The following is a 25,090-nucleotide window of genomic DNA, read 5'->3' as shown; positions in this document are numbered from 1 at the left end:
TAGCATGTAAAAACTGGAAAAATGCAGACTTGAGAGAGCAGCTCTTATCCTCATTCTGGATACCATATAATGGCAGTTTAATAATACTGGTGTCTCCCAATGATCACTTTAATAATTTTAGCACCAAAAACTCTTACTAATGAAATGTTTCCTGTTTTGCAGACTACTGGAATACACAAGCATTTTCATATCATTCCCACATTTATTGGCCTATTGTATGTAAATCAATCTTTAAAAAAACTAAGTATTTAAAATGCACTAAAGAAATCACTTTTCCCTTTTCTTTTTAGATGGGGGTTCCAAAAGTGGGGTAAATTCAGCTTCCTCATGGTGTTTTCTTTTTTTTTTTTTCTTTTTATGGTCACTCTGGTAACCACTGGAGTCACTACCTTGGAAAACAGGATCCTGGTCCTGATCTTCCTGGTGCCTTTTCTTCTTCTTCTTCTTTGGCTCTTCCTTCCGGAGGCCATTCTCATTATTAATCTGCAGGTCTGTCTCTTCCTTCACAGTGACATCTGCAAAATCTGCTAGCTCTCTGTTATCACTCTCCACTTCGTGTGAGTCTAGGTCTTTCTTCTTTTTCTTTTTCTTCTTCAGAGGTTTTTCTACAATTTCGTCAGTGCCAGTTTCTGTTACTTCTTCAGAAACTGTAGAGCACTTGGTTTGTAAACTAAAATAACAGTTGAAAAAATTTATAGAGCAATAAACAAAAATAGAAGAATGAGATCAAGAATATCCCAAATTTTAATCTTTTTTCTAAGTAAAAACAGTAGTACAAGATACAGAATATCCCAAATTTTAATCTTTTTTCTAAGTAAAAACAGTAGTACAAGATACAGAAGTATGGCATAAATATCAAATATTCTAATCTGTTATCCTTCAGCCCATTACAATGTTGGAAAACTTAAAATTTTTTCCAGGTCCTTCTTCCAGACTGTTTGCATACATAAAAATGGCAAACAAATTTTATCATCTTGTTTTCAGAAAAATTTGCTCACTGTGCATGAAACAGCACCAATACTCAAGCTTATCAGTCAAGCAACTGACGAGTGACAGAAAATACACCTTCACTGTCTATCAAAATTAATGAAGTTTCCCATCTACACTCTGAATCCTTGTTTCAAATTACTCATTTTTTTCAAAGTTGTGAGTTAACACTAAAAAAAAAAAAAAAAAAACCCATGGATCAGTGAAGTAGCCCTTTCTCTGGAACTGCAGAATCCCATACAGTAGCACTAGCTACATCCAACTTAATAAATTCCATGAGATAACTTCAAAATTTAAGTTCTCAGTTGTGCTAGTCCCATTTCCAGTACTGAGGCTACTTATTTGCACAAATACAACACATTCCTATCACAGAAAGTTAAACTAGACAACTGCTCTAAAACTAAACCATACTCTTGTTAATTACCAAGGCAAAATCTAGAAGTTCTTTTTTCTTAACCTCATTAATCTTGCCTCCCATGGAGCCAAGCTCAAGATTATAAGTTCGCAGAATTTCAATATAGAAAAATATGGAAATTATCTACCTGGCATAGCGGAAATAATCAAATATGATTAAGCTTTCAGTAGTTTCAAGCTTAGGATCAACTTTTTAAAATAAGATGGAGTTAGTAAACTAGAGACCCATTAACTAGACATGCAAATCTTTAGAATATTCAATGCATTGTCAAAGCACTTAAGATTCCAACTTACATGGAGTTTATGGCATCAATATTCTAATAAAATTACTTTTTGGAAGAGGGGCTTATGCTCTCTAAATTCAGAATTAAAGAGAAATGACTATCAAAATTAAAATAATGTGATTAGGAACTGACCTAGTGGTATTTAATTTTCCCCGAATGCAGAATACTCCAGCAGCATCTGAGTCCAGACGAAATACCTCAAATTCTAGTTCATCACCCACGTTTACCTCCAGGATCTGCCACTGCTCAGCCGGCATCTGCTCAGGTTTAGGGATGGACGCATTGAAACACCCATGCACTAAACAGCCAATGTGGCTAGAAGACACTTTATTAACTGTACCCTGGGAAGAAAGGAAAAAAAAAAAAATCAAGCTATCTAAAGAGTTTAAAAGGTAAATCAAACTTTATTTTTGTTTTAATGTTTATTTCTGAGAGAGAGACAGCATGAGTAGGGGAGGGTCAGAGAGAGGGGGAGACACAGAATTTGAAACAGGCTCCAGGCTCTGAACTAGCTGTCAGCACAGAGCCGGATGTGAGGCTTGAACCCACAAACTGTGAGATCATGACCTGAGCCAAAGTCGGATACCTAACCGACTGAGCCACCCAGGCGCCCCAAACTTTATAAGCTTCAAACTGATCTTCAATGAGAAAACATCAAAACAATTGGTATAACTTAATATGGAAAAAGATTTTCGATTAAAATCTACATGTTATACTAAACCATTTTAAAACACTGTAGAGTTTTTAGAAATCTGGGACTTGGCTAAGTAATTGCATATCAAGTGCCTAACTGGATAAACAACTACTCTTCCCACCCCTAAAACAAAACAAAACAACCTATCTTACTTAGTTCTGCTATAGGACTCTCTGGGGAAGAGATTATCACTATATTGAAACCAAGCAGAAAATACTCTATGATATGACCTAAATGTGAAAAGACCTCAAGGCAGGAAGCATAGGCTTTTTATACCTAGGATCCACATTATATTTTCAAAAACAGTCTGAATTTCAAAGCTTAAAAAGCATTCTTGGATGGCTCGGTCAGTTAAGTGTCTGACTTCTACTCGGGTCATGATTTTGTGGCTCACACGTTTGAGCCACGCACCTGGCTCTGTGCTGACAGCTCGGAGCCTGCTTTGGATTCTGTGTCTCCATCTCTTTCTGTCCCTCCCCAACTCACATCTCTCTCAAAAATAAAGATAAAATTTTTAAAGTCTTTAACAATTAACTTTAGTATGATGTAATTTAGAAGACAGCTTACCCTTCATCAGTAGATCTTGAGCATGGCTACCCTGAATCACAAGAACAGTTTTAGAAGCTTTAAAGCTAATAAGTATGTGCTATATGATTTTAGGCTTAAGATCTTTTCTGGAAAACGTTCATTTTAATTCTTAGGGAAACAAAACTAAGCAATTAGTAAAAACCTGAACTACTTTAGACAGCTTTAATATAAAATTTCTTGGCTGTCATTATCAGGAATCTGTTTTTCCCGATGGTACATTCTGGATGATATGGACAAACTACAGTGCCTCTATACAATGGAGTACTATTCAGCAATGCAAAATAATGAACTGTCAAGCCATGAAAAGACATGGAGGAGGAACCTTAAACTAAATGCATGTTGCCTAGTCAAAGAAGCCAGTCTGAAAAGCATACATATATTGTGATCCAAACAGATGAGGTAAACTACAGAGACAGAAAAAACATCAATAGTGGCCAGGGTTGCAAGAGGTGAGTAAGTAAAACAGAATTTTTCAGAGCAGTGCCCAATTATTTTATAGATACAGCAATGGTGGATACATGTTAGTGTATTGTACACTCCATGGGATTTAGAATGTACAACACCGAGTAAACTCTAATTCAAGATTTTATTTAATAATATATGAATTCTGGCCTAACAATTTTAACCAATTTATCACACTAATCCAAGATGTCAATAATAGGAGAAACTGTATGTGCTGAGCTGGGGGAGTGAAGTGGTATTTTCCACTCCTTTTTCCTGTAAATCTAAAACTGCTATAAAGCTTATCCAAGAAATAATAGGAAAAGAAAAGTCTTTTCAATATATGGTTCTGGAGCAACTGAATAACGACATGAACAAGAACATGAATCTTGAGGGGCGCCTGGGTGACTTAGTCGGTAAATCGTCTGACTTTCACTTAGGTCATGATCTCGCGGTTTGTGGGTTCAAGCCCTGCGTCGGGCTCTGTGCTGACAGCCAGCTCAGAGCCTGGATCCTGTTTCAGTCTGTGACTCCCTCTCTCTCTGACCCTCCCTTGCTCACGCTGTCTCTCTGTCTCTCCCCTAGAAATAAATAAAACATTAAAAAAAAAAAAAAAAAAGAACATGAATCTTGAGGGTCTATCTCACACATTAAAGACTGGTCATATATCTAAATGGAAAAGCTAAAACTAAACAACTCTAGAGGCTTATAGAAAGGATCTTCACAATCTAGTAGTACACAAATTTGTTACACAGGATCCAGAAAGCAATAACCATAAAAGTAAAATATGACCAACTGGACCTCATTAATATTAAAAACTTGTTTATGAAGTGATACCATTAAAAGCTAATAGACAAGGTACAGACTGGAAGAATATTCACAATATGTTTGCTTGGAAAGGATTTATATGACATTTATAAACAGAACTACTAAATCTCAGTAACACAAATGCCCAACCAAAATTGGGCAAAGTACTTAAACTGATGGATAAATACTAGGTTCTCTGTAATTTACATTTCCTTCATGAGCTCTTTTTCATGTTTGAATAAGAAAGGCCTGTTTAATTAAAAGACTAACAAAACCAAATGCTGGCAAGGACACAGCAACTAATAGTGCTGAATGTTCAATTTTATGAAAAAAAGGCTAATTTCTCAAACACCTACCCTCTGACTTCTTAGCAATACCACTTTCAGTTTCTACCTAGGAGAAATGAAAATATACATTCACACAGCTTTATTCACAATAGCTCCAGACAGAAACCAAAATGTCCATCAATGAGGATGAACAATCACATTTTAATACTCATGTAACTGAATTCTACAAACCCCAAAAAGGAATAAAATTACCAATACACCACCAAACAGCATGGATGAAATGCAAAAATATGTTGAGCAAAAGAGGTCAGATTTCATCAAAGAGTGTATTAATGAAAAATTCCACTCATACAAAATGATAAACTAAGCAAAACTAATGAATGGTAAACAGAAGCAGAACCGTGGTTGTATCTGGAATAGAGAGGATAGACCAAGAAAGGACATGAGGATCATTTCTAAAATAAAATGGTAGATATGCCCTTGTCAGAATTCACTGACCTGTACACTATGACCTATGTATTTTGCTGTATATAATTTAGATCTCATATTTTACTGTAAGTAAATAATACCATGTATTAAAATTTAAAAATTGGAAAAAACTCCCCAAATGTATTTGAGGACTGGTGCCCTAACCTCATCCTTCATTCACTTTCATTACAGGCCTGATCCCACAACTATTTGAATTTTCAACACCTATTTGAAACACTACTACACGGATTGAATCCTTTTTTTTTTTTTAATAACTTTTTTTTTTTTGTAATGTTTATTTATTTGAGACCGAGAACGAGTGAGCAGAGAGGAGGAGATGCAGAATCTGAAGCAGGCTTTGACCTGTCAGCACAGAGCCCGACACCAGGCTCAAACTCACAAACTGTGAGATCATGATCTAAGCTGAAGTAGGAAGCTCAACTGATTGAGCCACCCAGGTGCCCCTGTTTGAACACTTTATAAAGAAACTATTTGTGTATAATTAAGCTAATATTTTTTTTTTTACCACTTTTTTACCACTTAAGATCATTCTGGTGCTATACAAAGAAGAGAATAAATTGTATGAGACACATACTCTGCTTATACAGGTGAATTTAGAAGAATGGAGTTTAAAAACTTACTAAAGATGAACTGATATTTTTCTTAAAAAATAATTTTTAGGGGTGCCTGGGTGGCTTAGTTAAGCATCTGACTTCAGCTCAGGTCACTATCTAATGGTTCGTGAGTTCAAGCCCCATGTTAGGCTCTCTGCTATCACAGCAGACCCTGCTTCAGATCCTCTGTCCCCTTTTTTCTGCCCCTCCCCTGTTTTCTCTCTCAAAAATAAACATTTAAAAAAAATAATTTTTAGTTACCCACAATAGCAAGTCATTTCTTTCTCAAGGTGTATAGTCCTAAAATCTTCCAAATTACATCATTATACAACTATACAAAGAAAGCTTTAAATATATATACATACCATAAGCTTTTGCCCTGGTTCGGGGCAGAAAATAACAAAATCGGCTTCAATGTTAAGATGAATGTGTCCTTGATCATCATAAATATCTCCCAGCTCACCCACCACTTTGATGTTGTCATATGCAATGGGGACACCTAAAAGGCTGTTAAAAAAAAGATATACTTTATCCTCTTTTAAACTAGTCCATTGTCCTGATTAAATATTCTGAGTCCAAAAATTATACCCCTTTTAAATATAAGTACACATGCCATAACAAAATAGCATTATTACTCCATAATGACTTGAATAATTCAACTTGACCAAAAGGTTCCAATATATTAAGTTAAAAAGGCTTCTCCAAGAACTATGCATTATAGTCATTGTCCAATGGGGGGAGGGGGAGAACTTGAAAGAAAAATGTCTCTATTTCTAAGTATAACTGAGTGAAGGCAATTTTGGTATTATCCACCATTACTGGATTTTTGTACTAGATGGCCCATAGCAAGATCAGTATTAAAAGAGAAGGCCCTAAATATTAAAGCCAGTAACTTAAGGGAGAAAACTCCTTAAATTCTGTTAGTAGGAAATAAAAATGGTAATAAATACAACTACATATTTCATTTATTAGGAACTGAGTGACTCAGTTGGTAAACATCTGACTCCTGATTTTGGCTCAGGTCATTATCTCAAAGTGGAGAGGATCAAGCCCCATGTTGGGCTCACACTGGGCATGAAGCCCGCTGAAGATTCTCTCCCAATCCCTCTGTCCCTACCCTGGAGCGTGCACTTGTGTGTGTGCATACATGCACATGCTCATTCTCATTCTCTCTCTCTCTCTGAAAAACAAAACTGATTTGCCCATGCAGTCTACATAGTATGAAAGCATTAGGGGGCAACTTCTATTTCAAAAGGTCATGTTTATGAATGGATCCAAATTTATCTTTACTTTCTCAAGACAAAAGTAGATGAAATATTTAGTAATCAGTGTTTTGATATTTTGTTTGGAAAACCGTCTGAGGTCAGTGAAGGGTTTCTCAGGTTTGATGGATTTACATAAATCCATTTGGGTTTAGGCTCTATTGTTACATTCCCTAGTTACCAATGACCTTAAGGAAATTTTACATAAGATCACAAAGATGTTTTAAGCTTATTGAAAGATTGAACCATAAAGTGAGACTGTGCTTGAGAGGGAGGAACTCCACAGGCACAGAGAAGGGAGTGGAGAGGACCCTGCCCCAAGCACTCCAGGTTGGGAGGTTGCAGTGAGAAACAAATCCCTGGAACGTTTGGCTTTGACACCAAAGGTCCAGAATCATCCACGCCCAGCCCCAGCCCCCAATCAGAAGGACATCACACCCTGAACTTTGAAAATCAACAGGCTCAACAGATTAAGGAGGCAGGAGGGTGACAGAAAACGGAGTCTTTGCCCTTAAAGAGACAGCGTAACAAACAGCTCCACCGAGATACTACTGCACAAAATCAAGTTTGAAAAATACAGGCGGTGTACAGGAAAGAGATTTATTTAATGCTCTCAGAGAATCTGCTTGAGAGGCAGGGAAATCTCAGATTTCTCCAAGAACAAAAGAACTGGTGGGTGCCATTTCCCTAAATACACAAACACCTGTGGGAACCAGCACACTGCAATGATCTCCACCTAACTTGCTAAAAGTGCCCCTCAGCCACATACTTACATGGACACAATCCCTTCAACCCTCTGCCTTGGCAGGAGTTTTCCCAGGCTACTTCAGCCCCCTTCCCACAGCAGACCGGTGCAGACCTCGCGGGCACCACCCGCAGCACTCCCAGCCGCCGTGCTCTCCTGCAGACCTTGGCTGGAGCCTATCCCAAGCAGTGTGGCAAGCCTGGCGGTGAGCAAGCAACCCCAAGAGGGGTGAGCACCACTCCAAAGTGATTCCTGTCCCTGGGAGAGGAAAAATTACAGCACGCCTCAGTGCAACAACAGTCCCGGCAGTGGGCTGGGCACAGACATCTGGTCGAACTGCAGGCCCAGCCCACCAACAAGTTTCTTTAGTGACAACACACAGAAAGCACCCTGGAGTTTGGTGCTACCACAGCTCTGGCAAATGCCTGTTCTGGTTCACTTTAAACCCCAGGTAGCCCCAGACTGGTCCACTAACAACACAAGGACCAAACCCTGCCCCCAAGAGCAAAGAGAGCCATTGCAGATAACTGATGGAAAATAGGGCTCAGCCACAAAATCAGGGCACGTGCAAAACCACATAGGACACACTCCTGAGGTGCCAGCTTATGGTAAATAGGAGACACTGCACTGCAGGGCATCATAAGACCTCCTGTTCATAAAGGCACGACTTTCAAGAGCACATGACTTCCCTAACACACTTTACAAAAAGGCAACACTGGACAAAATGAGAAGGAATATGTCCCAAATGAAAAAAGAGTACAAATTCAAAAGAAGAGAGCTAAACAAAATGGAGATAAGTAATATACCTAATAAAGAAAGTAATGATCATAAAGATAATCACAGGATTTGAGATGAGGGGAGGACATCAGTCCTAATCTTAGGATAATCTCCTTATTTTACACTCAAAGGAACTAGAAACAAAGATTAAAAACATAAAGAGAAGCAGCATTGAAGCCAAAGGACTTTGAGCCCCAAGAGACCGGGAGGAAAGGAGACAGTCAAGCTTCCAGGGACCCACCCGAAGGTGATTACAAACTGGGAGAAATAAAAGGAACGGAGGAGAGAGATCTCCATGAGCAGAGAGACAAAGGGAAGAGAAAGAGAGGCCGGGTAAGCATAGGACTGTATCTGGGCAAGAGAAAAACCTCAGAGCAGGTCGGAGAAAATTCCAACTCAAACTTTGGGGGCTTTCTCGGGATTGGGGCTTGGCTGCCAGTATAGCGCACCTGGGGAGGAAGGGAGCCAGCCCTGGGCTCGGTGGCTAGGTCAGGGGCGCAGTCCACAGTAGGAGAAAGCGATCCCCTCCCTGGGGTGTTGTGGGACAGGACAAAGCCTGCCTGTGTCCACCAGCCAGGGACCACCTATCAGGCAGTGCAGCAGCGCTTCCCTAGTACTGGGGCACAAAGAGGGAGAGTTTAAATCCCAGCCAAGCGCCATGCACGGGAGTCGGCGGAGCGAGATAAATCGCCTGGTTTGCGACCTCCACACAGTGAGGACGGCTGGCACAGAGTAGTTTGGAACACGGGTGTGTGGAGGAGAGACTGGGGGGCTGCCATCTCTCTCCCCTCCTCCACCACCAAGGTGGGGCCTCAGGGATTGGACAGTGGGGCCCACAGTGGAGGCGGGGCCGCCTACACCAAACCACGCCCCGCCCCTGGTAACTGCAGATCTACTGGAGCAGGACAGACACCGAGGAACCGGACTGCCCCTCCTCCAGACCAGCGCTAGTGCACTGCCTGGATTAATTCCCAGACAATTCTTGTTATATAGAAACATTCTTCCTTCCTTTTCTCATTCTTATTTCTTCCCTCCTCTCGTCTGGTTATTCTGATTGTTGGTTTATTTAATCCATTCTCTTGATACAGGTTCTACACCTCCTTTATTTTACACACTCTCTCTGTCTGCATTAAGCCTCAGAATTTCTCTGGTCAATTTTTATTCTTTGTTTTATTCGTTGTATGGCTTAGGGCCTTTTCCATCAGCAATGCCTCCACCCTGTTGTTTACTTGTAGCTTGTGTTTCTGGTGTTTGGTTTCGTTTGTGTGTTGTGCTTGTGTTTTCAGTTTTGCTTTTTGTTTCTGTTTCAGGGCTACTTCAAGGAACAAATCAAAACACACCTGGTGGGGGATCCAAAACACCACTACTAGTAGAGAGACACCACTAGTAATAGAGAGAAAGATAAAATAACCAGAGTCACAACAACAGTGAACAAGTAACACTCTCCAATAAACACCTCCTGAAGGGCCAGGCTGTGGACAGTGAATAATATACACTCTTTAATATAGTAATGCTTGGAGGTGCGGGGCACATAACAAGCTTTTAAAACACATAAAGGGGTGGGAGAAGGCAAGCTGGCAGAGAAGTAGGGGCTCTGTACATTTCACTCGCCCCCATATCTCAAACGGAGAAGGCCTGAAGCCATAGGAACCCTTACAGAATCCAGGAGTTTGGGAAGAAAAGGAGACAGAGTCCGCTGAGAAAACAACCTTATAGTGTGAGTGGAACTGGGGAAGATAAAAACCGGCCAGCACCGGAAACACAGCAGGAGGAGAGGGAGCCCTCTTTGCAGGGAGCCAAGGTGAGTCAAGGTCAAGGGTAAAAGAGAGAGCAGCTGAAACTTTTCAAGGAACTGTCCCTTTCCTTGGAGAACAGAAAAACCTCGGCTTGGGACAGAAGGATCTGATTTCCAGCTGTCCAGCTGACCTTGAGCAGAACGCACTGGTCCCAGGAGACGCTGGGAGAAACCACTCCTCAGCTCACCAGCTTGACCTGGAGAGGAAACAGCATGCCTGAAGCAGCTCCACCTGTCTTCTGGATCTGCTCGATTCCCAGTGGGGAGGCGAGAGGCTTGAAACTGCTCGGAGGGACTCAGCCTACAGGTTTATATTTTGGGATATATCAATGGGGCCTTGGACTAAGATCTGGAAACGAAGTGTAGCTTGGGACAGAGCACGGCCCACCTCAGCTACGCCCACAGCACAGGGAGATCAGAACCAACAGAGACTACCTCAAGAAACAAGCCAAAGTACACATGGTAGAGAGTCCCAAATACCACTACAAGTAGGGAAATAAAATAACCAAAGTCTCAATAAGATCAAGAGACACCAAAGAACACTTCCTGAACAGACAGGCCCTGGACAGTCAAAGAGCCTTCTTTAATACAGCAGTCCTTGCAGATGCAGAGTGCACAACAAGCTTTTAAAACTAACGAGACAGAAAGCTAACAAAAATGAAGGAATGGAAGAACTCTCCTCTAAAGAAATTCCAAGAAAAAAAGGCAGAGGAAGAACTGCTCAAAACAGATATAAGCAACATAACTGAACAAGAATTAAGACTAATAGTTACAAAATTAATAGCTGGGCTTGAAAAAGGCCTGGAATACATCAGAGAAACTACTGCTACAAAGACTATGGAGCTTAAAAACAGTTGTGATGAATTAAAAAATGCTATCAATGAGATGCAAAATAAAATGGAGGCGTCCAATGCATGGACTGAAGAGGCAGAAAGGAGATTAAATGATTTAGAAGACACAATATGGAAAAAAAGGAAGCTGAGAAAAAGAGAGCTAGACTGATCCAGAACAGGAAAGGAGAGTGCCAGAGCTCACAAATACAATCAATCTGAACAATATCCATATCATACAAATTCCAAAAGAGGAAGAGAGAGGGAAAGGCGCTGAAGGAGTCCTTGAACAAATTATAGCAGAGAACTTCCCCAAACTGGGGAAGGAAACAGACCTTGAAATCCAAGAGGCACAGAGAACTCCCCTCAGACGTAACTTGAATCAATCTTCTGCAGGACATATAGTGAAACTGGCAAAATATAAGGACAAAGAGAGAATTCTGAAAGCAGCTAGGGATAAAAGGGCCCTCATATACAGAGGGAAACCTGTCAGAGTGGTGACAGACCTATCTATGGAAACTTGGCAGGCCAGAAAGGAATGGCAGGAAATCTTCAATGTGATGAACAGAAAAAAACATGCAGCCAAGAACCCTCTATCCAGCAAGCCTGTCATTCAGAATACAAGGAGATATAAAAGTCTTTCCAAATAAACAAAAATTGAAAGAAACTGTCAACACTAAACCAGCCCTGCAAGAAATGCTGAGGGGGACTCTCTGAGGGAAAGGTTGCAAGGAATGCAAGATACCAGAGACACCAGCACAAGCATGAAATCTACTAAGAACACAAGGACTCTAAACCTATACTTTTCAAAAATAACACTGAATGTAAATGGACTAAATGCTCCAATCAAAAGGCATAGGGTAGCAGAATGGATAAAAAACCAAAATCCAACTATTTGCTGTCTACAAGAAACTCATTTTACACCTGAGGACACCTTCAGATTAAAACTAAGGGGTTGGAGAAATACGTATCATGCTACTGGAAGTCCAAAGAAAGCTGCAGCAGCTATACTTATATCAGACAGACAAACAAACTGGACTTTAAAGACAGTAACAAGGGATGAAGTAGGGCATTATATAATAATTACAGGGTCTATCCATCAGGAAGAGCTAACAATTATAAATGTCTATGCACTGAATGTGAGAGTACCCAAATACATAAATCAATCACAAACAATCTTATGGACAAGAATGTGCTAATAGCAGGGGACTTTAATACTCCACTTACAGCAATGGATAGATCAACTAGACAGATAATCACTAAAGATATAATGAACTTGAATGACACATTGACCAGATGGATCTGACAGATATATTTAGAACTCTACATCCTGAGGCCATGGAATTAACTTTCTTTTCAAGTGTGCATGGCACATTCTCCAAGATAGATCATATACTAGGACATAAAGCAGCATTCAATAAATATAAAAGAACTGTGATCATACCACGCACACTTTCAGATCACAATGCTATGAAACTTGAAATCAATCACAGGAAGAAGTCTGGAAAACCTCCAAATGCATGGAAGTTAAAGAACACCCTACTAAAGAATGAATGGGCCAACCAGGCAATTAGAGAAGAAATTAAAAAATATATGGAAACAAATGAAATTAAAATACAACTATCCAAACTCTATGAGATGTGGCAAAGGCAGTCCTAAGAGGAAAGTACATTGCACTCCAGGCCTATTTTAGGAAATTAGAAAAAGTACAGGTACGAAATCTAACAGTGCACCTAATGGAACTAGAAGAACAACAAGAGCACCCCAAACCCAGTAGAAGAGAAATAATAGAAATCAAGGCAGATATAAACAACATAGAATCCAAAGAAATAGTTGAACAGATCAATGAAACCAAGAGTTGTTTTTTTGAAAAAATAAACAAAATTGGGACACCTCTAGCCAGGCTTCTCAAAAAGAAAAGAAAGGAGAGAGCACCCAGATAGACAAAATCATGAATGAAAAGGGAGTTATTACAACCAACCCCTCAGAAATACAAGCAATAATCAGGGAATACTATGAAAAATTATATGCCAACAAAGTGGACAACTTAGAAGAAATGGACAAATTCCTAAACACAAACTCACTACCAAAATTCACACAGGAAGAGATAGAAAATCTGAAATGACCCATAACTACGGAAGAAACTGAATCAGTTATCAAAAATCTCCCAACAAATAAGAGCCCTGGGCCAGATGGCTTCCCCAGGGAATTCTACCAGACATTTAAAATAGAATTAATACCCATTCTTCTCAAGCTATTCCAAAAACTAGAAATCTAAGGAAAACTTCCAGACTCATTTTATGAAGCCAGCATCACTTTGATTCCCAAGCCAGACAGAAACCCCGCAAAAAAAAGAGAACTACAGGCCAGTATCCTTGATGAATACAGATGCAAAAATTCTCAACAAGATACCTGCAAATCGAATCCAACCAGCACATAAAAAGAATTATCCACATAGATCAAGTAGGATTCATTCCTGGGTCACAGGGCTGGCTCAATATTCACAAATCAATCAATGTGATCCATCACATTAACAAAAGGAAAAAACCATATGATTGTGTCACTATATGCAGAAAAAGCATTTGACAAAATACAGCATCCTTTCTTAATAAAATTCCTCAAGAAAGTCGAGATACAAGGAACATACTTAAACTAAAAGCCATGTATGAAACGCCCAAAGCTAATATTATCCTAATGGGGAAAAACTTAGTGTTCCCTTTGAGATCAGGAATATGACAGGATGTCCACTCTCACCACTGTTGCTTTAACACAATATTAGAAGTCTTAGCATCAGCAATCAGACAACAAAATGAAATAAAAGGCAAACAAAACTGGCAAACTTTCAATTTTTGCAGACAACATGATACTCTACATAGACAACCTGATAGATTCCACCAAAGGACTGTCAGAACTGACACATGAATTCAGCAAAATCGCAGGTTACAAAAATCAATGTACAGAAATCGGCTGCATTTTTATATACCAATAATGAAGCAACAGAAGGAAATCAAGAAACTGATCCCACTTTCAATTTCACCAAGAACCATAAAATTCCTAGGAATAAACAAACCTAACAAAAGATGTAAAAGATCTGTGTGCTGAAAACTATAGAAAGCTTATGATGGAAATTGAAGAAGACACAAAGAAATAGAAAAACATTCTGTGCTCATGGACTGAAGAATAAATAGTGTTAAAATGTCAATACTACCTAAAGCAATCTACACATTCAATGCAATCCCAATAAAATCTGCTCCGGCATTCTTCGTAAAGCTAGAACAAACAATCCTAAAATTTGTATGGAACCACAAAAGACCCTGAATAGCAAAAGTAATACTGAAGAAGAAAACCAAAGTGGAAGGCTTCTACTCCAAAGGTGCAGTCATCAAGACAGTATGGTATTGGCACAAAAACAGACACACAGACCAAAGGAATAGAACAGAGAACCCAGAATTGGACCCACAAATGTATGGGCAACTAATCTTGAACAAAGCAGGAAAGAGTATCTCATGGAGAAAAAAAAAAAAAAAGTCTTTTTAAGAGCAAATGGTGCTAGGAAAACTGCTTCATGCAGAAGAATGAAACTATATCACTTTCTTACGCCATACACAAAAATAAACTCAAAATGGATGAAAGACCTAAATGTGAGACAGGAAACCATCAAAACCCTAAAGGAGAACAACTTCTTTGACCTAAGCCGCAACAATTTCTTGTTTGACACATCTCCAAAGGCAAAGGAATTAAAAGCAAATATGAACTATTGTACTGGGACCTCATCAAGATAAAAAGCTTCTGCACTCTGAAGGAAACAATCAACAAAACTAAAAGGCAGCCGAAGGAATGGGAAAAGATATTTGCAAATGACATATCAGATAAAGGGTTAGTATCCAAAATCTATAAAGAACTTAACAAACTCCACACCCGGAAAATAAATAATCTAGCAAAGAAATGGGCAGAAGACATAAACAGACACTTTTCCAAAGAAGACTTCCAGATGGCCAACAGACACATGAGGCAATGTTCAACATCCCTCATCATCAGGGAAATACAAATCAAAACCACAATGAGATACCACCTCACACCTGTCAGAATGGCTAAAATGAACAAATCAGGAGACTATAGATGCTGGAGAGGATGGGGAGAAACAGGGACCCTCCTGCACTGTTGGTGGGAATGCAAACTGGTGCAGCCCCTCTGGAAAACAGTGTGGAGGTTACTCAAAAAGTTAAAAATAGAACTACCATATGACCCAGCAATAGCACTGCTAGGAATTTTACCTAAGGGATACAGGAGTGATGATGCATAGGGTCACATGGATCTCAATGTTCATAGCAGCACTCTCAACAATAGCCTAATTATGGAAAGAGCCTAAATGTCCATCCACTGATGAATGGATAAAGAAGATGTGGTTTATACATACAATGGAATACTACTTGGCAATGAAAAAGAATAAAATCATGCCATTTGCAGCAACATGGATGGAACTGGAGGGTACTATGCTAAGTGAAATAAGTCAGTTAGAGAAAGTAGATATCATATGTTTTCAAGCATATGTGGATCTTGAGAAACTTAACCGAAGACCATGGGGGAAGGGAAGGGGAAAAAACAGTTACAAACAGAGAGGCAGGGAGGCAAACCATAAGTCTTAAATATATAGAACAAACTGAGGATATAGGTGGGTGGGAAGAGGGGAAAGTGGATAATAGGCATTGAGGAGGGTACTTGTTGGGATGAACACTGGGTGCTGTATGTAAGCCAATCTGACAATAAGTTATATTTTTAAAAAACTTAAAAAAGAAACAATTTGTCATGAAGAACTCAATAAATGAAATTTAAAATACACTAGAGGGAACAAATAACAACTAGAGAAAGTAGAATAGGTCAATGACCTACAGGACAGCTTGATGGAAAGCCATCAAGATGTACAGGAAGAGAAGTTAATAATAAAAAATGAAAACAGATTAAAAGAACTCAGGACACTATCAAGCATAATAACATTTGCATTGTAAGGATCCCAGAAGGAGAAGTGAGACACAGGGAGGAGAAAGAAGTAATAGTTGAAAACTTTCTGAATCTGAGGAAGGAAACAGGCAACCAAATTCAGGAGGCAGAGAGAGGCCCTAACAAAAGCAAACCAAAGACGTCCATACCAAGACGTGTAGTAATTAAAATGGCAAAAAGTAGTGATAAAGAGAGAATCTGAAAAGCAGCAAGAGGAAAAAAAAGTTATATACAGGAAACCCCATAAGGCTATCAAAGGATTTTTCAGCAGAAAAACTTGAGGCCAGAAGGGAGTGGCTTGATACATTAAAAGTGCTGTTAAGAGGGGTGCCTGGGTGGCTTAGTCGGTTATGCGTCGGACTTTCGCTTAGGTCATGATCTCACGGTTCGTGGGTTCGAGCCCCACGTCGGGTTCTGTGCTGACTGCCAGCTCAGAGCCTGGAGCCTGTTTCAGAGTCTGTATCTCCTTCTCTCTCTGACCCTCCCCTGCTCACGCTGTCTCTCTCTCTCCTAGAAATAAAAAAAAAAATTTTTTTTTTAATTTTAAAAAAAGTGCTGTTAGGAAAAAACCTGCAACAAGGATACTCTATCCAGCAAGGCTATCATTCAGAAGAAAAAGAGAGATAAAGACTTTCCCAAACTAAAGTGAAAGAAATTCATCGCCACTAAACACAGTAACAGACATAAACAAAGTAATCAGTAATAATCTACAGTAATACAATAATAATAGAGGTTTTTAACACTCCACTTCCATTATCCAAACAGAAAATCAAAAAGAAAACAGTGACACTGAATGACACATTAGAACAGATGGATCTTACAGATCTATTCAGAACATTCAACCCAAAACAGGGAATACACATTCTTTTCAAATGAACATGAATGTTCTCTGAAAGAGATATGTTAGCCCACAAAACAAGTCTCAACAAATTCAAAAAGACTGAAGTCATATTATGAATCTTTTCCAACCTTATTGCTATCAAAGTAGAAATCAACTAACTACAAGAAAAAAATCTAAAAAGAATATAAATGCATGGAGATTAAGTAACAGACTACTAAACCGTGAATGAATCAGCCAAAAAAATCAAAGAAATCAAAAAATACATGGAGATAAGTGAAAATGAAAATACAATGGTCCAAAATGTTTATGAGATGCAGTAAAAGCTATTCTAAGAGGGAAGTTTATAGAAATATAGGCCTACCTCAAGAAAGAAGAAAAAAATCTCAACCTAATCTTAAACCCAAAGGAACTAGAAAAAGAACAAACAAAACTCCAAATTGGGAGCAGGAAGGAAATAATAAAGTTTGCAGCATAAACAAACAAAATAGAAGTTAAAAAAACAATGGAACAGATGAAACTGAGACCTGGTTCATTAACAGGATCAACAATATTGACAAACCTTTAGCCACACTCAGCGAGACAGAAAGAGAGAACTCAAACAAAATCAGAATTGAAAAAGAAATAAGCAACATCACAGAAATACAAAAGATTTTAAGAGATTACTTAAAATTATATGCCAACAAAGAAATAGATAACATCCTAGAAACATATAACCTCCTAAAACTCAAGAAGTAGATAATTTGAAGAGACTGATTATCAGCAATCAAGTTAAATGAGTAATATAAAAACTCCCAGCAAACAAAAAAGTCCAGGACCAAATGGCTTCACAGGTGAATTCTATCAAACATTTAAAGAAGACTTAAACGCAAAATTCTGAACAAAATATTAGCAAACTGAATACATCAAAACATTAAAAAAAATTATTCACCATGATCAAGAGACTCAGTATTTGCATATCAATATGATATCCATATCAAAAAGAAAGGATAAAAATGGTATCATCTCAAATAATGCAGGAAAGGCATTTAACAAAGTGCTACATCCAGGAACACCCTGAACAAAGTAGATTAGAGGGAACAGACTTTTAACATAACAAAGGCCATATAAGAAAAAGCCACAGCTAACATCATACTCAACAACCATACATATAAACTCAAAATTAAGGACCTAAATGTGAGACTTAAAACCATAAAAATCCTAGAGAAGTGCACAGGTAGTCATTTTTCTGACATCAACCCTAGCAACATTTTTCTCAATGTGTCTCCCGAGGCAAGACAAACAAAACCGAAAATAAACTACTGGGACTACATCAAAATCAAAAGCTTCTGCAGAGCAAGGAAAACAATCAACAAAACTATAAGACAATCTATGGAATGAGAGAAAATATTTGCTAATGACATATCAGATGAAGGGTTCATATTCAAAATACATAAGGAATTTATATAACTCAACACCAAAAACCACAAATATTCCAATTAAAAAATGGGAAGAAGGTATGAACAAACATTTTTCCGAAGAAGACATAAAGATGGCCAACAGACACATGAAAATATGCTCAACGTCACTCATCATCAAGAAAATGCAAATCAAAACCACAACAGCCTATCACTTCACAACTGTCACCCCAATGGCCATAATAAAAAATACAGGAAACAAGTGTTGGCAAGGATGTGGAAGAAAAGGAATCCTCATACACTTTTGCTGGAAACCACACTGGTGCAGCCACTGTGGAAAATAGTATGGAAGTTCCTCAAAAATTTAAAACAAGAATTAACATATGACCTATTATTCTACTACTGGGTGTTTACCCAAAGAATACAAAAACAGTAATTGAAAAGATATATGCACCCTTATGTTTACTGCATCATGGCTGTTAACAGCCAAATCATGCAAGTAGTCTGTATCCACCAACAGATGAACTATTAAAGAAGTGGTACATATACATAATGGAGTGTTATTCATCCAAGAAACAGAATGAAATCTTGCCATTTGCAACAACATGGATAGATCTAGAGGGTATAATGCTAAGTGAAGTTAGAGACAGACTCATATGTGGAATTTAAGAAACAAAACATGAACAAAGAAGCAAAGAGACAAACCAAAAAACAGACTCTTAACTACAGAAAACTGACAGTTACCACAGGGGAGGTGGGTGTGGGGGATGGGTGAAATAGATAAAGGGAATTAAGAGTGAATTTATCATGATGAGTACTTAGTAATATGTAAAACTCTCAAATCACTACTGTAAACCTGAAACTAATATAGCTTACTATTTAGTTTTCACTAGAAAGTAGTTTCTACTACTGGAAATAATGAAGGAAGCACTCTGTGAGCAAGGAAAATAAGATACATGTTTTTGTTAAGAAAGTTACGAAAAGTGGGAATACATTTTTGTTGAGAGAAAAGAAAAGAACCTGACATAAAATGAGACTGGTTTAGAAAGGGAAAATAAGAGAAGAATCTGAATGTTAAAAAAAAAAAAAAAAAGAAAGAAAAGAAAAAGTTGTGGAAAGTCTGTGAAAAAGAAATCTTTGCAAAAGAATGTGTGGTCAGGACAAGGACAGGAATTAATGAGTTTTAAAAGTACACTGGTTCAAGACTGGAGTTTGGTTTTTCTCTTTGTTGAAATGACAGGATTTTCTTGGAATATTGGTCTGTTTTTGACAGAAAAAAGTACAAGGTTTTTCCTTTATGTGCCCTGAAAAAACAAAGTTTGCTATCAGGTCTTTACTTAATAAATGTAAATCTTATCAATACTAAAAGAGCTAAGTTTTGCTAAACACTATGTAACTGTGTCTATTTGCCTTAAGAATCTTTTATTGCCATCTAGGTTAAATAAGTAAGTTTTAAGGTTTGTGATGATTTATGTTTCTACGAAGTATGTGCTTTAAAAAAAATTTTTTTTAACATTTATTCATTTTTGAGACAAAGAGAGACAGAGCATAAGTGGGGAGAAGCAGAGAGACAGAGAGAGAGAGAGACAGACAGACACACAGACACACACACACACTCTCTCTCTCTCTCTCTCTCTCTCTCTCTCCGAAGCAGGCTCCTGGCTCTGAGCTGCTGCTGGTACAGAGCCCAACAAAAGGCTTGAACCTATGAACTGTGAGATCATGACCTAAGCCAAAGTTGGACCCTTTGAGCCACCCAGGCACCCGTTTGTTTATGCGAGAGAGAGAGAGAGAGAGAGAGAGAGAGAGAGAGAGAGCGCGCGCGCATGCGCACGAGCAGAGGGTGGGGGCAGAGAGAGGGAGACAGAATCCAAACAGGCTCCAGGCTCTGAGCTGTCAGCACAAAGCCCAGGAGCCCCATTAAGTATGTGCTTTAAAACTTTGACATTTTTAACAAATTTCCCAAAATTCTAATCCTAAACTAATTTTAACTAATAAGGCTGATTTATTTGGTATGTTAAGTTACATGGGAAGCATTTTCAGAAAAGTGATGATAAACCTTTTAAGGTTCTATTGCCTAAGTGAATGCTGTGAAATTCCAAAAGCTTTAATATGTCCTGGTATAATATTACTTGTAATTCCAAGTATTGAAGTACTGTCTATCCCAGAAGTAACCAAATTTCCTTGTCAACTATAAGGTTCATTACACTATAATGAATTCTCATCACATCTTTAACCATGGCCATTTGAGTCGTTCATTATTTAGTTACTGTTCTGATATGTACTCCTACAAATGTGTTTCATCTTCAAAGACATTCAGAGAGGACTTCTGACAAAGATTTGTGATACCCTTATGATACTAAAACTAAGCCGAATAAAAATTTCTGGAAATGTGTAAACTACACTCAAATTGAACAAGAATAACATGATTAAAGGAATCAAGGAAGATGATTACAGTGTTTATGACTCATCTGAAACATCACTGGTTATCTATTGTTCAATCTTCAATACTTTTAAAAACATTTTATCTTTTCCCCCCTTCCTGATCCCTCCTGAATTCAGAAACTCTGAGTATTCTTACCTTCATGGAAGTTATTTGCATAAATTCATTAAGAATCTCTCCTTGTAAGGGGTCACCATCAGAAAAGCTGATTGTATTACCATGGCTTTGACTAGAATGTCATATTTGAGAAAGACATGCATAGGCTCAGATATGACCAGAAAGCTTTAAGGAATTAAGGTGGACTTTATGGTGCTCGTGAAGCCCCTAGAATAACTGGCCTGGTTGGTGCCTTGCTTATACTAGGTTCCTGGGAGCCTTACCAGGTTAAGTTAAAAAGGTCACTTCCTTGCAGGCTTATTTGGGGGACTCCAAGAAGCGAGAAAGTATTTCATTTCTTTAGGTATTACAAGCGAGTCTATTGCCAAGTATTTGGCTTGGCTCTTAGCCTCGAAAGGCTTTTAAAAGCTCGATCTGAAATTCTTTATGAAAAGTTCCAACAAAGCAGATCTGAGAGAACAAGGCCAGTCACTATTCTGCTACACTTACACAAATATTTGGGCCAAATTTGTTAAAAATGGACTTGTTTTACAAACAAATTAGTCTTATTTTGGCTACTGATGGAAATGAGGGTGATTTTGGAGCAAAAAAATTATGTTTTAGTAACATACCTCTATGGGTGTGAAATTCTACTTCTGATTAATTGTCTTTGCATGTTTATTGTTTACCATACTAGCTGGATCCTGAATGCTAATGATTTCCTTGATTATCTGGCTAATTTTCTACCTGACTGCTTACACACCATAGGCCTGCCTCCTGAAATGAGACAACTGTTTAACTGAATTGAGCTGACTTACCTCATTATGGAATGTGGAATACGAAGTTAAGACTACACATTAGAGTTCCAAAAAATGGCTCTATGAAGGATAAGGGCTCAACCTAATACTAGGGACTATCTACAACTATTCCCTCCTTGAATCCTGATCTATGCCCCTGCTCAGCAGGAAGTAGCTGGACTCACTAAAGAATGAGGAATAATGAAAAGTCAAGTTGGTATGGAGACCAAACAGCTACTGAGTTGTTGCTAACTGAAGATTTGCCATGTCTACTCACTCTGAAATATCTGTCGTACTGCCCCAGCCTGGCACTGCTGACATCCCTCTGTCCGTTGGCTCAGGAAGTGTCTCCCTGTTGTGAGCCATGACTTAAGGTCATATTCACAATCACTTTGAGGCTGGGTCTCTAGAAAGGATCTCTTTTACTGTTACCTTCACTTGATAACTCATCTCTTTACCAGGTCACTGGAGAGCTATACGTCTAAGTGTTTTCTTTTATAGGTATATTAACCTCATGTGGCCATCTATATTACTGCTGTGACATAGGTGGAAGAATGTCACATAAAGACCGTACGGGCCATAAAATATGTTGGAGGTGAAGCATACCAGTGCCGACAGTACCGACTCCATGTCTGACCTTCCATCTTGTTCATGTCCAGGCCATCACCTCCCTCAGGGCTGTGTGTTCCGGGCCCCCTGGAGGTTAACGTATGCCCTGACCAGAATTTGGGAAGGCTTGTTGTGATCACCCCTAAAGTTGTTTAGATAACTAGCAGAGGTAATATACTACCCCCTCCATCTTCTAGAGTACATGCGGAGCCACAGGGTCTGTTAAGTGTTAGACCCTGTGACCTCACCACAGTGCCCTCTGCACATCCCATCACACTGTATAAAATACATGGACTGAGGTCCAGATTTGGTGAAGAATAGCTGTGCAGCCACCTGGATCATCACCTGCCCAATGCCCCCCGGAGAGTAAGTTACCCTGAATAAAACTGTGTAAACTGTATGGAGTCACCTGCTTTGTTTTCCAATCTCAAAGTGCCTTCTCTGTTTGGAGGATACTTTATTGTCCATCCTCCACCTTCCAACACTCCCTTTTCCCTGCTTCTTAAAAAAAGAAAGAGATAATCAAGTCCTCCTGACTCGACAGGATGGCCCCAAAACCTATAAGCCTAACTATGCACGTTAAGTGGTTGGCTGACATTATAATTCTTGGTATGTGCAATGCTTTGTCCCTAATTAGAAGTGCACAGTTAATGTGTGCTGCTTTACCAGCACTGAATAAGCCAGAGTCTTAACCACACCCCACAAGTAATGGTGGGGCAGGAGGAAGAGAGTGTCAAGTGCGCAGTCCTGTTCAGAGTTGTGCAAGCTGCTCCACACAGTCACAATGTACCATTCGGCCACAAAAATTATCTTTCAGCTGGTTCCTCACATCTCCGGTATAAGGTCTCTGGAGACACTTCAGGTGGCTTCCCCCTACCTGTCAAGTGGAGGCACTGATTGGTCACGGTAAGTGGTCAAAGACCTCAAACAGCTGCCTCTTCCCAGATTTTATGACATTTATATCCTTAAATCTCTCAAATCAATACTCTCTTATCATTTTTCTCTTGGACAACTGTAACAACCTCTTAGCGGGCCTCCATGTCTACAGTCTCACCCTCTTAAAGCCATCAGCTAAGGCTACCCAGTGAGGCTTCTCGAACTGTGTATCTGATTATGTCCTGGAGATCACAGATTGGTACTACTCTCTCCAGAGTGCACCAAGTTTCAGAGTTGGAGGGCACGCTGAAATGATCAAGTGCTAAGTCTCCTTAAGCAAACAGAAAAAGGTTTAAAAAACAAAAAAGCAAAAGATCCTAACAGGAAGAAAAAAAGCAAAACGGTCATCCTGAGTTGTCCCCCAAGCTGCCTTGGCCCTCCTCTTCAACTGCAGGCAATGTCCTTCCCCTAAAATAAACCTGACTCCTTATATGTTACTTACAATTCTTTGACCAAAGCGGTCTATTTTACATCTACTATCCATTTGTTTATGCCACACTTTTTTGCCTTGAATACTACCATCTCAAAGAGCCCTTCTCTTATTAAGTTGTTCTCAAAAAGGTCCTAATATCAAATTCATCACTCATTCAGTAACTTACTTTAGATTTCTGGCAAATTTTAACACTTCATTGCATTTACCTGGCTTACATTTGTATCTTTACTAGAGATTACAGTTTCTTAAAACAGGGTTGTTGTTGTTTTTTTTTTTTAATCCCAAGTCCTTAATACACAAAAGAGGCACGAAACTGTGTGTTGGTGTTTGGAGTAAGTTGTACATTCTAGACCTGCTTGATTCTTAACCTGTTCAGAATCCCCGGAGAAGGTGAACACTTCGGATACTTTGCCCAAGAAAACTGAAAGGAAATTTCCCAGAGGGGAGGAGGGTCATGAACTTCCTGAAGAGCAACAAGGAATCCCTAGGGATTCCACTCACTCTAGTTTTGGAATTCGTGCTTTTGAGACAAAGTAGTCTTTACTAGTATTAAGGTACATACGCCCCTTCCGTCTGACCATCCACTCTTGCAACTCCAAGTGTCTCCAAGTTACTACTGAATATATTAACTTAAATGCACCATAAGGTTTTTTTCAGTCAAGACTTAATAAACTGCTCTTAAAAGCAAAACAGAAATAGGGCTTCTCTCATCCCTGATCAGGCCCAAGAGAAGAGAGCCCAGGGAAAGTACTGGGGCCAAAATAAACAGAAGCTCCGTCAAGGGTTACAAATAACAAGAATGTACTATGTGGCTTTAAATGTGCAATCTTCTATTAAATGGGAGAGAATCCGTCGAAGTGATGCATTCAACACTTCCACTATCAAATTGAAAACACAGAACTGGCCTTACCGGGTCTCCAGACCCCGATCTACTCTTCCCCATACACACCAGGTCTAAAGCTTCTCCACTCCCTCCGCCCGCACAATTCACGTCACCTTTGCGCTTCCCTTCTTGCCTATGAAACGGTAAGAACTGATCCCGACCAGGGAGATACTGGATTTTTCGGCTAGTTGGAAACTCCAAAACGCCTCGAGGCTAAGCTCGAGGTGGCCGGCGCGTTCTCTCCCAGTCCTCCCTTTTCTGCTACGCCATCAGCACCTCCACCCGCCGCCCCCTCCCGAGGCTAAAAGAAGGGGTGGGAAGCTACGTTCTGGCTTTATCCGCTCCACGGAGGAAAAGGGGAGACTGATACCTTTCGGAATAGCGCAGGAGTTCCGCATCGAGCTGTTCCCGGATACCGGTGCGCTTCCTGTTAAGGTAGCGCGGGGAAAGTGCGATGTGTCTTCGGTGCGGCCCCGCCACCAGGCAGGAGTAGCGGCTACTGACCAGCGCACATGCGGCAGCGTAGGTTGGCAGCTCTAGGCAGGGCAGGACGCCAGCCTGTCCCACCACTGGTCCCTCAGAGGCCGCCTTCGGCGGCGGAGCCTCTGAACAACCCGCAGCCATGCGGCTTGTCAGGTTCCCCACGGCGCGCGGCGCTGACGCAGGC

General features: G+C 39.5%; 1 protein-coding gene across 2 annotated transcripts; it reads right to left on the bottom strand.

Moving 5' to 3' along the window:
- POLR1F (RNA polymerase I subunit F) lies at nucleotides 1-25,090 on the bottom strand. 2 transcript variants are annotated; one of them, XM_039238861.1, is made up of 5 exons: nucleotides 24,794-24,840; nucleotides 22,581-23,048; nucleotides 5,950-6,091; nucleotides 1,818-2,026; nucleotides 1-670 (listed from the first exon to the last, which is right to left on the bottom strand). In XM_039238861.1, exons 2-5 carry the CDS (start codon nucleotides 22,637-22,639, stop codon nucleotides 268-270), a joined length of 813 nt encoding a protein of 270 aa, XP_039094792.1. In that variant the 5' UTR covers nucleotides 22,640-23,048; nucleotides 24,794-24,840; the 3' UTR covers nucleotides 1-267. The 2 variants fall into 2 exon arrangements, with proteins under 2 accessions (XP_039094792.1, XP_039094791.1); XM_039238860.1 differs by lacking the exon at nucleotides 22,581-23,048 and having other exon boundaries at nucleotides 24,794-25,090.

The sequence above is a fragment of the Hyaena hyaena genome, unplaced genomic scaffold, assembly GCF_003009895.1.
Source record: "Hyaena hyaena isolate Hyena2069 unplaced genomic scaffold, ASM300989v1 scaffold_149, whole genome shotgun sequence".
In the NCBI taxonomy this organism is placed as follows: domain Eukaryota; kingdom Metazoa; phylum Chordata; class Mammalia; order Carnivora; family Hyaenidae; genus Hyaena; species Hyaena hyaena.
Note: the sequence above shows the minus strand (reverse complement) of the source record. Positions and strands in the feature narration are given on the sequence as shown.

Bases quoted from the DNA above. Each gene is read 5' to 3' on its own strand.
- POLR1F (XM_039238860.1), bottom strand. From the start codon at position 25,047: ATGGCTGCGGGTTGTTCAGAGGCTCCGCCGCCGAAGGCGGCCTCTGAG. The intron at 2,027-5,949 runs GTATGTATATAT...CTTTCTTCCCAG, and splicing joins AACCAGGGCAAAAGCTTATG to GGTACAGTTAATAAAGTGTC. The intron at 671-1,817 runs GTCAGTTCCTAA...CTGTTATTTTAG, and splicing joins GGAAAATTAAATACCACTAG to TTTACAAACCAAGTGCTCTA.